Source organism: Furipterus horrens, unplaced genomic scaffold (genome assembly GCF_987537825.1).
Source record: "Furipterus horrens unplaced genomic scaffold, mFurHor1.1.pri manual_scaffold_10, whole genome shotgun sequence".
NCBI lineage: Eukaryota > Metazoa > Chordata > Mammalia > Chiroptera > Furipteridae > Furipterus > Furipterus horrens.
Window position 1 is genome coordinate 66,669,042 of NW_028327180.1, and position 13,982 is coordinate 66,683,023.

At 38.6% G+C, this 13,982-nt stretch overlaps 1 protein-coding gene across 3 annotated transcripts in view; it reads left to right on the forward strand.

Moving 5' to 3' along the window:
• Positions 1 to 13,982, forward strand: part of SLC22A4 (solute carrier family 22 member 4) — a 57,540-nt gene that overhangs the window by 35,090 nt on the left and 8,468 nt on the right. Inside the window, exons 8-10 of one of the 3 annotated variants that reach the window (XM_090288032.1) lie at positions 48 to 230; positions 2,566 to 2,701; positions 4,814 to 5,267. In XM_090288032.1, the coding sequence (XP_090144158.1) occupies positions 48 to 230; positions 2,566 to 2,701; positions 4,814 to 4,907 (413 nt within the window). In that variant the 3' untranslated portion in view covers positions 4,908 to 5,267. Of the gene's footprint in view, positions 1 to 47; positions 231 to 2,565; positions 2,702 to 4,813; positions 5,268 to 13,982 lie in introns of those variants that run through there. The other 2 variants (XM_090288033.1, XM_090288034.1) reach the window with 2 other exon arrangements.

Consider the following 13,982-nt stretch of genomic DNA (forward strand, 5'->3'; position numbering starts at 1 on the left):
TTATCACTTCCCAAAGCGACCCTGTTTACATTGGATCTCTTTTCCAGATTACAACTTCTTGTCCATTGGCCTTGCGATGTTAGGGAAATTTGGGGTCACCTCCGCCTTCTCTATGCTGTATGTCTTCACCGCAGAGCTCTACCCAACCCTGGTCAGAAACATGGCTGTGGGGCTCACGTCCATGGCCTCCCGAGTGGGCAGCATCATCGCTCCCTACTTTGTGTACCTTGGTGAGAGACATCCTGTCCATGTGTTCCTTTTCTTTTTAATATAAAAGTAATATATTTTCATAGTGAAAAATTCAAACAGCATAGAAAGTACTGGAAAAAGTACTCTCTTCTCTCTCAGATCCCCAGATCACAGCTCTAGAAGTAATTAATATTACCAGTTTGGTGTGTAGCCCTTCAGACATTTTGGTTTAATTAAAAAAAAAAAAACACAGAAAAAATTATATGTATATTGTTTCATAACTTTTTTTAACTTAACATAGTATCAGACTATCTTTATTGGTATATATATATACATATATATATACATATATATATATTTCTCATACTTCTTTTTTAGTTAGTGCCTCGTCTTCCAATGTACGTGTATACATAATTTAACTAGGTTCAATGGGTGGACATTTAGGCCATGTCTAGGTTTTAGTTATTACAAAAAATACTAAATGAATATTTCCCTGTGCCCCTGCACCCTTTGTTTGATTGTGTATATTTGGATTCATAGATTGCTGGAGCAATTTAAAAATTTTATAGATATTGCCAAGCTGACCTCTAAATATTGTATCAATTTACAATCCAACTATCAGTACATGAACGTGCCTGTTTCTCCAAATCCTCACCAACAATGGGGATTATCCAGTTTTTAAATCATTGATAATCTGTTACGTGAAGAATGGATATCATTGTTGTTTCATTTCCATTTCTTTAATTATAATGAGGTTGAATATTTTTTATATATTTATTGACGTTTTATTTATTTTTTTCAGTGACCTGATAGTTCATGTCTTTTGCCCATCCTTCTAATGTTTTTTTTTTTTCAATTTTTTATCTTGGATTTGTAAGAGCTCTCTGTAACTGAAAAAAATTAGCCCTTTGTATATATGTTTTTCTATTGTCCTGGCTGGGTAGCTTAGTTAGTTAGAACATCATCCCAATACACCAGCATTGTGTATTCTGTCCCTGGTCAGGGCACATACAAAAACCAGCCAATGAATGCATGGATGAGTGGAACAACAAATTATGTTTATCTCTCTCTCCCCTCCTCTCTCTCAAAAAAAATCAATAAAAAATTAATATTTTCCTAGTTTATCATTCACATTTTGACTTCATGATATTTTTTGCAATGCAGGAAATTTTAGTTTTTATACAATCAAATTTATCACGCTGAAATAACACCTCAGAGAGACTTTAGTGGCATGTTCAATGGATGCAAGATCTAGCACTCCAAGCCTAATCCTCATTAAGGACTCTACTGATGAGAGGTGTAGACATACCTCCTTATTCTTCCTGGTCATCCATTGGTTACCTACTAGTTCGAACACACACACATACACATCCCCAAAGAATACATGAATTCTCAGAAAAGGTACACACAATTCTTAGAGAAACATTTTCCTATCTTAAACATCCTCTGAACGACACCCAAGAAAACACATTCGTGTGTGGAATGGTATCATTTCCCCTTTGTTCTTCCCTCTACTTTCAAATTATGCTCCTATAGTCTCATAGTGGACCATTGGTACATAGAAAATGGAGGAATCTGAGGCAGAGCTTCCTGTTTCACAGTCACTACTCCTGTCAGTGACACAGAGGCCTCAGAAAAGTTTCAAGATTAATGTTTTTTTGTTAAATAAAATCCTTGGGTGTGTTGCTCCTCTGTAATCTCTTTATGCAGATGAGAAGCAAAATCGGGACCTATTATTCTGCTGAGTGGCACCATATAAAGAAGAAGCGGAGGGATTCTTCCAATTACATAGAAAACCAAGACCACGAATGCTGTGAAAAGAAACCAAAGCTCTGCTTTCATAGTGTCTGACAGTTATTGATTTAAGTTGGATTGAACATATTACTTAGATTTTTATTTTTAGAGTCTCATGACTCTGGGGACCTAGCTTTCCACTGCAGCCTACTGGTTTGGTCTAAAGCAAAGGTCACACCAGTCATGCTGGCCTGTACCTGTCGCTGCAACATCCTGGTCAACCTCTTTCCCCTTGATGTTCTTCCATCCCCCCCCCACCCCCCCAATTACCTCCACCTTCAGAGGAGAACTTTGCTTGGCAAAGATTTCTATCAAAGAAACATCTGTCACACATGATTAAATAGTAGCTTAGGGAATACCAGCTCACATGAAAGATCTTCTGATAACGCAAAGTTAAGTAGGCAAATCATTACGGAAATGCTGAGGCAATGACATCTGCCAAAAACAAATGGTGTATTTTGCATACGTTTTAACTTCTGAAAATGTTCCAAATCTGTCAAACACTGTTTGCCACCTTTACAAGATGATTCTTGAGAGCACCTGGAGCATCGCTGTATCTAAGTGATGTCCTGTGCCTTACAGGGGCTTACAACAGAGTTCTACCCTACATCCTCATGGGCAGCCTGACCATCCTGATTGGAATCACCACTCTGTTTTTACCTGAAAGTTTTGGAATGACTCTGCCAGAGACCTTAGAGGAGATGCAGAAAGTGAAATGGTAAGTAGATCTTTTAAAAATGATATCGAAATTCCTCAGAAAGAATAAACATGCAAGAGTGGCTAGGAAGCTTCTCAAAAAGAAGAGTAATAAGTGAAGAGTAGCTCTATCATATAATAAAGCGTATTATTGAGCAATGGTAGTGAAGACAGTGTGCTAATTGTATAGGAATAGAAATCACTGGAATAGAGTCCAGAATTAAAGCCAAGAAAATATGAGAATTCAGTATATGGTAAAAAGTAGCAATTCAAAAGCCATGGAGGAAAGTTAGATTATTCAGTGACAAGTGTTAGAACATTCAGCTAGCCATTTTGGATAACTAAAAACTTGAATCCTACTTCAAAATGCATCCACATAAGTTCCAGAAAGATTAAAAGCTGAGGCCTAAAACATGCTGAAATAAAACATAAATATTTTTATAACTTTTGAGAAGGCTTTTCTGAGCATGATATGAAAAGCAAAGAGCCATAAAGGAAACGATTGATATATCTGATTGTGTAATTTTATAAATTGTTGGCACAGCAAAAAAGAAACCACAAATAAAGACAAAGGTCAACAAGCCAGGAGGAAAATCTTTGCAACACGCGATATAAACCCAGGGCTGGTAACCTAATATACATAAAACTCTCAGTGATTAGGAAGGAAAAACACAAACAACTCAGTAGGAAAACTAGCAAAGTTCATGAACAAGCAGTTTACAGAAAAAGACATTTCAGTGGCAGATATAACACTTCAGTATCTTTTTTTTTTTTTTTTTGAGGGTTTTTCCTCCTGATACCAACCAATTCTGACACCAACTGGTCTATAATTTAATTCATTTCTAACACTAATTACCTGGAGTTTACATCAGATTACACAGATTTGAGGGTTCAGGCCCCCAAGACTGCCCTCCCTTCAGATGCCAGTCCCAAGTATCAGGTCCCCAGGTGACTCACACTTCTGTCCAACTTGGGTACAAAGTAGGTGTTCCTGCAAACCCCACTCCTGAAAAAAGTTTGGTAATTTGCTAGAACAACTCACAGAATTCAGGAAAACTCTTTCCTGATCATCACTGGTTTATCATAAAGGATATAAATGAACAGCCAGATGAAGAGGTGCACAGGTTGAGGTCCAGAAGGGTCCAGAGTGCAAGAGCTTCTGTCCTGTGGGGTTGGGGCATGCCCCCCAGCCCAGTACATGGATGCATTTGCCCTCAGAGGCTCCCTGAACCCCAGTGTTTAGGGGGTTTTATGGAAGTTTTGTCACACTGACATAGGCAAGGTCAATTATTAATTCAATCTCCAGCCTTCTATTCCCGCCACGGAGATTGGGGGATGGGATAAAAGTTCCAGGCTTCCAATCAAGGCTTGGTTTTGCTGGCGACCAGCTGCCATCCTCAAGTTATCCAGGGGAGCCCAGCCAAGAGTTGCCTCATTTGAACAAAAAACAAGACACTCCTATTACCCAGTCTCTTGGGAAATTACAAGGGATTTATAAGCTCTGTATTTGGAATGGGGACAAAAACCAGATCTCTTTCTATAGCACCACAGACTGGCAAAGATTTAAGAGATGGGTGGTATGGTAGGAGGAGCTGAGATTCTACAAGGAAACTGCCAGCTTCAAATCCCACATCTGCATAAATTTTGGGAAATTTAATTTCGGGCAAACTTAATTTTCACTAAACTCCAGTATTCACATCTGTTATATGAGGACTAGTTCCCATGGCTATTGCCAAGTTATATAAGATGATGTGGTTTTAGTGCCTGGCCATGACAAAGATGAGTCTTTATCACATGACTGGAATCTGATCCCCGGCAACTTGTAGAGGAAAAGGTGCCCATTGTTGATAAGCTGTTTTCTTGTAATGATACGACCATTTCAATATCAACTTTAACTCACCAAGAACTTCATTCTTACCAATCTATCCTTTCCTCAGGGAAACTGAAGGAGTGTACGTTCTGGGCTTTGTTTATGTTTAATTAAGAAAATGACTCCAAATATTCAAAATAATCAAACAGACTTCTGAGGTTCTTATTACAGTTACAATAATTACTTGTTCATTGACTAGAAATGTTTTTCAGTTTCAGTTTAACATTTTGAGGAAGAGAGTCTTGAATATATAATTTTCTTTAGCACCTATCTTGTTTTCAGGTTCAGGTTTGGGAAAAAAACAAGAAATTCAGTGGACAATGAAGAAAATCCCAAAGTTTTAATTACTTCATTCTGATAAAATTTCCACCCCATCTGATGAACTGAAAAACAGATACATGAGACTCAGAAGAAACCAAAGCCTTTCCTGATGTTATGGACCTTCTGTAACCATGAATGGACTCTCCTGTTGAGAAATGCTGGTCATATAGCAAGTTCTGGACCACTCTCACAGATAACCTCCTTATTTTTTAAAACTAACCATTTCTAGACAGTTCTCCTTACTAATTAATTCAATGAAATGGGTTTGTAAGATTGTTTGAAAATGTGTTGGTTAAGGGCTGGTCCATGCATATAAAGATTAACCCTCATTTCCAAACATACAACTATCCAAATAAAAATAATATTGTTGTATTAACACAACTATCAGGTGACAACAGTGCATGTGTGTGTGTGTCTGTGTGTGTGTATGTGTAGAAATGAACCAGCACATTCAAAATTATAGTCATTTCTGAAGTGAACTCATATAGAGCCATAATCAGATGACTATACGCAGCATTCCTAACCAGAAAATTTTATACACTCCTTTGAGAGGAATTGATGGCAGTTGTTAATAGTGTTTTGCAGGAGGTCAAGTAGCCTGGCTCCTGTGGCCAGTGGGCCTTTAAGAAGGGAACCAATGCAGGTCCTAGCTACAATGTAAGGGGTACAGCTCACAGCCTATTAAATGAGTCACCTCTGTTGTGTTCTTTTTGAGCATGTGACTAAGCCTTCTGTTTCCTAAGACTGGCTTATGAGATATTTTATTGGTAAACAGAGAATCAGCAAAACAGATTAGTCGAGATGTTTTGTGTACCCCACAGCCAAGAGGGGTCAGCCCCCAGGAAGAAGGTTGTCCAAGCCAACCATTTGGGAGCCTTTTATAACACTTCTTTCTGTTAACACACCTTGCACAGTATGCAGCTCTATCCTCTCCAACCATGGGTGTGTCTGATCAGCAATAGCAGAACCTCTGTTCCATGAGTGAGTGGTGTAAAAGATAAAAGCTACCATAATCTCAGAAAATAAATGTCAGCTTGATGTTGCACCATGTTGCAGGCAGGCCAAGATGATAACATAGCAAGAAGTTACTTGTGGAGACTTGGTGGCAGCATGCTTTCATTGGCTTCTCTGCGAGCAGCATGGTGACAAGCTACTGATGACCCTTCATATCCAGGGCTATGGTGTGCTTGTAGAAATAGGCAGCCACTGGTTTTTAACATGCTGAGTGGTGGCATCATCGCCTCAAAATAATTATCCCCAAATGTTAACTTTTACTGTCTAAAACATTTTTCAAACCAACCTTTGATGAAACATCCTGAGATACTCATTATCCCACTTATTGGTGCATTCATTGGATGATCCCCTGACCAGGGATCAGACCTGCAACCTTGGTGTTTGATGCTCTAACCAACTGAGCTACATGACCAGAGCTACACTCATTATTTTGAAATTCTTACCTTAAACTTTTCAGATTAGCTCAGAATTCTTTTGTCTCTACCGCCATATTTCTAACACATTTTATATCCTACTGACATACCGATCCTACATTTTGATCGTTACTTAAAATCCACTAGAATATATTATAATCGTTTATGTTTTGTCATTGGGGACACAGGTGACAGCTTTCTCCGGCTAGTGCTTTGATCTTCGCCATCAATCTGATAGCCATTCCACCTACCCTGCCAGGCACTAGGCTGCCTGTCCCAAAGAAAGGAGATCATGCTGACTCCCAAGAAACTCTCCTTGAACTTCATTCTCACCACCGTGACTGTTCACTCTGCTATGCTCTTCTGGTTCTTGTTACCCTCACTCAGTTGGGCTCTTTCCTTGTTATCCCCAGTCCCCACTTCAATATGGCTGTTAGCTCTTGCAGGCCAGGGACCTTGTCCTGCTTATCTTTTGATAAATATTTATTTTAATTTAAGTACTTTATAACTCTAGCTTGGTAAATGTGTTATTTTTGATACATAGATATTTGAATACTTAAACACCAAAATAGAAAATGCTCTTTTTCTAAATATAAAAAAGATGTGATAATTACCTTTTATTGCTGTTTGTATGGGTGCTTTATATTTTATAATAGGAAGAGATGACTTTTATAAATCTGTTCATAAAAAGGCAACAAATACCCAATTGATTACCTCTTTGGTAGTTCAAAGACCAAGTTGACCTATACATGCCAAAATAGTACTTAGCTTAATTCAAGATATATTCCTGATTTTTAAAAACTACTTTTAAAGTTAGGTCTACAAAGCACATTCTTAAACTTGCATGTGAATCTCAATCTCAGATTGACAGCCAATATCACACTGCATGTTAGCATGAAATACTAGAGGCATCCCATTAACAGAAATTTTATGGATACATGTTTTTAGCATTCATTCTTTTCAACATTTTTGAGTAAGTTTTAGTTACTATAGTCATAATATTCTATTTTTAAAATTCAAGAGAATTAACTAAAAATTCTTACACTTACTAGATTCAGTTCAAGTGGAAGAATATAAGAAATATTCTATTTTTATATACTAGGAATAACCAGCTAGAAAATATACTGGAAAAAAAACTAGGTTCCACTCATAATAATTATAAAACATAAAATACCAAAAAATAATGTTAATAAGAAATGTATAAAAGCCTAAGCGAAGAAATGATTCCATTTTATTAAGACTTGAATAGAGACGTGCCATGATCCTGAATGCATAGAATGAGTGCTCACCTAGCTAATAGTGCCCTCTTCTATCTGCCCCTACCCTTTTGGTCTCTGATCTCATCTCCTATTACTCTCTCTTTGCTTTCTTTATTCTGTCTACCAAGGTCTTGCTCTTCTTTGAACATAATAGACATGCTTCTTTAAGCTCCCTCTTACTGGAATGCTCTTCCCAGATATCTACATAGCTTGCTCCCTTACTTCCTTTATGTCTTTGTTCAAATGTTGCCTGCTTAATAAATCCTTATCTGACCACTCTATTTTAGATTGTATCCTGTTCTCTCTCTGTCCTAACCTTACCCATCCCTGCTTCATTGTTCTCCATAGTTCTTATCACCCTCTGATATCCTAACTAGTTTACTTCTTCATTTTGTTTATGTTCTTCTCCTTCCTCACTTAATTGCTTCCTTATATGCCGTGAGGACCAATTCTGTATCCCCAGTTGTTGAAAGAGCACTTGGCAGCCCTGGCTGTTATGGCTCAATTGATTGAGCACCATCCTGAGAACTGAAGAATCACTGGCTCAATCCCCAGCCAGGGCACATACCTGGGTTATGGACCAGGTCCCCAGTTGGGGTCATGCAAGAAGCAACCAATCTATGTTTCTTTTGCACATTGCTGTTTCTCTCCTTCTCTTTATCCCTTCCTTTCCCTCTCTAAAAATAAATAAATAAAATCTTTAAAAAAAATTATTATAAAAACAGTGCTTGGCACATAGTAAATGCTCAATAAATATTTGTTGACAAAATGAATATTATTATCATTATAATAGTTAAAGGGGCAAAAGTAATGATTAGTTTTCGAACAAAAAAACATTGGTCAATAAACATACAAAAAACAGGGTTCTGCTTCACAAGTAACCAAAAGAATACCAACTGAAGTGACAACATAATGCCATTTTTCAACTCAGAAAAATGTTGCATTTTGCAAAGGCTACAAAATGTATTTAATATTGATGAGGGTATGATTAAATACACTCTCATATTCTTCTGGTGGGAATGTAAATTGTTTTACTTTTTTAGAAAACAGATTGGCAATGTATTCAGAGCCTTAAAATGTTTGGATTTTTTTTTTTTTTTTTGAGGCATTAACTACAACTAGGAAATAATCAGATGTTTATCACTGAATTACTTACAATTTTAAAAAACTAAGTATGGCCTAGATCTGGCCAGTGTGGCTCAGTTGGTTGGAGTGTTCTCCCATAACTACAAGTTTGCAGGTTTGATTCCCTGTCAGAACACATAACTAGGTTGCAGATTTGATCCCCGGTTTGGGGATGTAAGAGCTCCTGTCTGGGTGTGTGCAGGAGGCAACCAATTGGTATTTCTCTCTCACATCGAAACAACTCTCTCTCCCTTCTTCTTTCTCTAAAAGCAATGAAAAAATGTCCCCAGATGAGGATTAAAAAACAAAAAAACTAAGTATAGCCTAAAAAGGAGGTAAAATACTTGTACACTGAAAATGCAAAACATTGCTAAAAGAAATCAAAGAAGATACAAATAAATGGAAAGCCCTCCCATGCTCATGGCTGGGAAGACTCAATGAAAATGCCCATGCTAACCAAAGTGGTCTAGAGATTCAAGGCATTCTCTATCAAAGTCCCAATGGAGTTTTTGCAGAAGTACCAAAAAAATCATCCTAAAATTCATATGGAATCTCAAGGAATCCCCAAATAGCCAAAACAATTTTTTAAAAAAGAACAGAGTTGGAGGCCTCATACCTTATGATTTCAAAACATACTGCAAAGTGATAGTAATCAAGACAGTGTGGTACTAGAATAAAGAAAGGTATAGAGATCAATGGGCCAGAATGGCCTAATGATTTTCAACACGGGTGTCAAGACTACACAATGGGAAAAGAATAGTCTCTTCAACGAATGGTTTTGTTAAAAGTGGATATGGACACGCAAAAGAATGAATTAGACCCATACCTTATACCATATATAAAATTAACTCAAGGACTTCCGGCCAAGATGGAGGCTTAGACTGACACACTCGGTCTCCCTCTACAACTAGAAAGGAATACAACTACCTCAAAACAAAAGATAACTAGAAATTCCAGAAAATAAAACTACACGGAAGCCCAATGTACAAAGTTATAAACCAGAGGCACTCGTCGGACAGATAGGAAGAGCAAAAGTGGGCGGTGCTGTTTGCAGTAGCACCAGGGACAGCAGCAGGGAGAGCAATCCTGGCTGCAGTCAAGCCCCGGCAGCTCGGGACCCCAATGCTGGGAAAAGCAGCCCCCGCATTGCCTCCCACGGGGAGGCCCAGAGGGCGGGAGGACGGATCCCGGTCTGCCAGTGGAGAATAATGGCAGGAATCCATCTTGGACCCCCACCCCCACACAAAGCGCCACAGCGCCGCAAAAAAGGTTGCAGATCACCACCAGTCACCAGGTAGTGACAACAGAACACCACAGTGTGGCAAAAAAGATAGCGGATCACCCCCGGTCGCCGGGTTGTGACGAGTACACTGTCGCAGGGTTGTGACGACTACACAGGCTCCGCCCCCTACAGCCTGCCCAAGAAGCAAAGCAAAACACAAATCTGTCAAAATGAGGCAGACAACTATAGAAATCCTGGTGACGCAGCTCACCAGGCAACAGATGAAGAATCTGACAGACGAACAAATAAGAAACCTTTCAGAGGCTCGATTCAGAGCTATAGTCATTAGGTGGCTTACAGAATTAACAAAAGATTTGGAAAAGGACAAGAAAGGATTGAAAGCCACTCATACTGAAAAGAACGAAAACACATACGAGACAAGTGGTGAGGAAAAAGAAATCCAGAGATCAAATCAACAAACCACAACATAGGGAAGGAACAAACAGTCAACCAGTGTGGAAAGAGGAAACAGAAAGCAAGGAAAGTGAGGAGAGGATCAGAAACCTCTGGGACAGCTATAAGAGATCGAACATACGAATTATAGGATTGCCAGAGGATGAAGAAGAACTAGAAATTCAAAAATTATGTGAAAAAGTAATGAAGCAGAACTTCCTGAACTTGGGGGAGGAAATAGACTTACAGGTCCAGGAAGCACAGAGAGTTCCAGAAAAACTGGACCCAGGGAGAAACACTCCAAGACACATTATAATCAAATTGTCAAAAATTAATGATAAAGAGAGAATCTTAAAAGCAGCAAGAGAGAAGAAAAGAATCATGTACAGAGGGGTCTCAATTAGACTATCAGCTGACTTCTCAAGGGAGACCCTGCAGGCAAGAAGGGACTGGCAAGAAATATTCAAAGTAATGAAAATCCAAAACCTACAGTCATGAGTACTCTATCCAGCAAAACTGTCATTCAGAATAGAAGGGCAGAGAAAGTGCTTCCAGGACAAAATAAAACTGAAGGAGTTCATTAGATCCAAATCACTATTATATGAAATGTTAAAGGGACTGGGTTAGAAAAGGGAAGATCAAAACTACGAACATTAAAATGAAAACTGTATCACAAGAACCAACAACAGAAGCTAGGGAATTGAAACAAAGGCAAACTAAATAGGCAACGAGAGTGGAAAAAGAACTATAGGTATGGGGACCATACTGGGGGGAGGTCAGCAGGGAGGGGGAAGGGGGAGAGGGAGGGAGATAGTACAGAAATTAAGAAGCATAGTAGGAAGGAATGGAATAGACAGGAAGATGTTGAGGAGAATTATATGCACAACCAATGGACATGGACTAAAAGGGGGGACAACTGGAGGGAGGGAGGCCACCAGGTGGAGGGGAGCAGAGGGAAGGGAAATTGGGACAACTGTAACAGTATAATCAATAAAACATATTTTTTAAAAATTAACTCAAAAATTAAAGACCTAAAACTATAAAACTCTGAGAAGAAACGCTTTAGGACAACAACTTTGACAATGACTTCCTGGATATGACACCAAAAGCACTGGCAACAAAAGCAAAAATAGCCAAATAAGATTACATCAAACTTAAAAACTTCTGAGTGTCAAAGAAAACATCAGAGTGAAAAAGCAACATATGCAATGAGAGAAAATATTTGCAAATCATACATGTGACAGGATTAGTATCCAGAATGTAAAAGGAACTTTTACAGCTCAACAACAAAAAACCTGCTTTTAAATGGGCAAAGGATTTGAATAGACAATTCTCCAAAGAAGACATGCAAATGGCCAGCAAACACGAAACATTGCTCAACATCAGTAATCATGAGAGAAATGCAAATCAAAACCACAGTGAGATACCATCTCATACTTATTAGGATGGCTGCTGTCAAAAGAACAGAAAACAGAATGTTGGCAAGGGCATAGAGAAATTGGAATCTTTGTGCACTGTTGTAGGAATGTAAAATGGTGCAGCTAATAAGGAAAATAGTATGGAGTTTCCCCCCAAAAAATTAAAAATAGAATTACTATATGATCAGCAACTCTACTTCTGGGTATATATCAAATATAATTCAAAGCAGGATCTGAGAGATCTATTTGCACCCCCATGTTTATCACAGCATTATTCACAATAGCCAAGAGCTAGGAACACCTGAAATGTTCATAAAGAAAATGTGGTAGATACATACAGTGAAATGTTATGTATCTTAAAAGAAGGAAAGAAATCCTATCAGATGCTAGAACATGGATAAACCTCAAGGATATTATGCTAAGTAAAATAAGCCAGTCACAAAAGGACAAATATTCATATTAAGTACCTAAAATAGAAAGTAGAAAGTAGAATAGAAACAGAAAAGTAAAATAGAAACAGAAAGCAGAAAGATAGCCACCAGGGGCATGGTGGGAAAGGAACAAGGGAGAACCAGTGTTTAGTGGGCTTCAGTTTTACAGGATGAAAAAGCCCTAGAGATCTGTGTTCAACTATGTAAATATGCTTAACACTATTGAACTGTACACTTAAAATGGTTAAGATGGTAAAATGTAATGTTATGTGTCTTTTTAAACACAATAAAAAAAAAACCAATCATGAAAATAGTTAAATAATGGTGTGTTCCTATGAAAGAATATTATTCAGCCTTTAAAAAGTGTTTAAGAATTATTTGTATTAACGTGATAAAATGCCTATGATACAATGCAAGTATTAAAAAACAGCATATGATAGTATTGACCAAATACCCATGAATAAACTGTGCTTAAAAGGCATGAAAAAAGAAAATCTCAAGATATTAACAGTAGGTATGTTTAGATAGGAGATTATGGATGATTTCTGTTTTAGTTTCTTTTCTGTAGTTTCCCATATTTTATAAGTGTTTCACAAATAAATTATTTTATAATCATAAAGATGTTTAAAAATTAAAACTTTTATTGAGTGTCAACTAGGGTAAGGTCTTAGGAAGCAAGAGTGAAGATCATGAAAAATGCTAAGTTCCTGCTCTTGTTGGACTCTGTCTAGCCAGGTAATAAACTCTTACCTTTGTGGGCACAGCAACTAGCCCAGTGTCTTGCTTGGGGCTGAGCTCTGTGGAGGCGAAACCCAGGTCAGTCATTTTACGCCCTCCAGACCTGGGCATTTTTATATCTCTCCTGTACTCAACTTGAGCAGCAGTCACCTCTCCCCTGATTTGGACCAAGCCAAGCTTGCTCTGCTGAGGCAAGTTACCTTATCACTATATTTAACAGGCTGCTGAATGGATTATAAAATATTATGAGGATTTGAACTGTCACCCAATGCCTCTGAACAGAGAAGTCTTCAACCCGATTCTCAGAACCTTGAGACCATCTTTCTCCAACACAGCAAATTTAATCCTTCTTGTCAAATACTCTCTGTCCCTGCATGGCCCACCTCTCACCCTCTCACAGTGGCTTTCCCTACTACCGTGAAACCCCCATTCCATTGAGGACAAACAACTCTCCTCCTACAAGTTTATCCCCGGTCGCTCTCTCTATGTCCTGGCCTTGACAGAGACCCAGCTTTCCCCACACTCTACTTCCCTCCTGGTTCTTCCTGTCTCTCAAATGGAGGCTGTTCATTTTCCACTTCCTGTGAACTTCAGAGCCAGATAAGGTCTCAGCATTTTCCTTGCTCCCCACTGCTGTTTCCAAACCATAACTCCTTCATCTTCACCTCTATGAAATGCCGCCGAGGTTTGCCTCGTGCCTTTTGGTTTGTGTTCTCAACAATATGCCCAGTAGATTGTCCACATCCTGTGAGCTCTCTGGCACCCAGCCAGGGGTAGTGATGACTTTTATACTCAGGAGGCTGAGTAATCCTACACGTCAGCCTCATAGTACTTGACCTGTACCTCAATCCCTCCCTTCCAAGGGCACATCGGAGAAGACTCACCAGTCACAATAACTACCTCATTCCAGAACCTTTTATTTTCCTCTCGACCCTTTAGCTCTGACCTTGACATCCTTCCAGTCTATACCTCATGATCCCCACAATCCACTCATACCCTGGTCCTTTCATTTACTCATCTTGCAAAACCTAAACCCAAG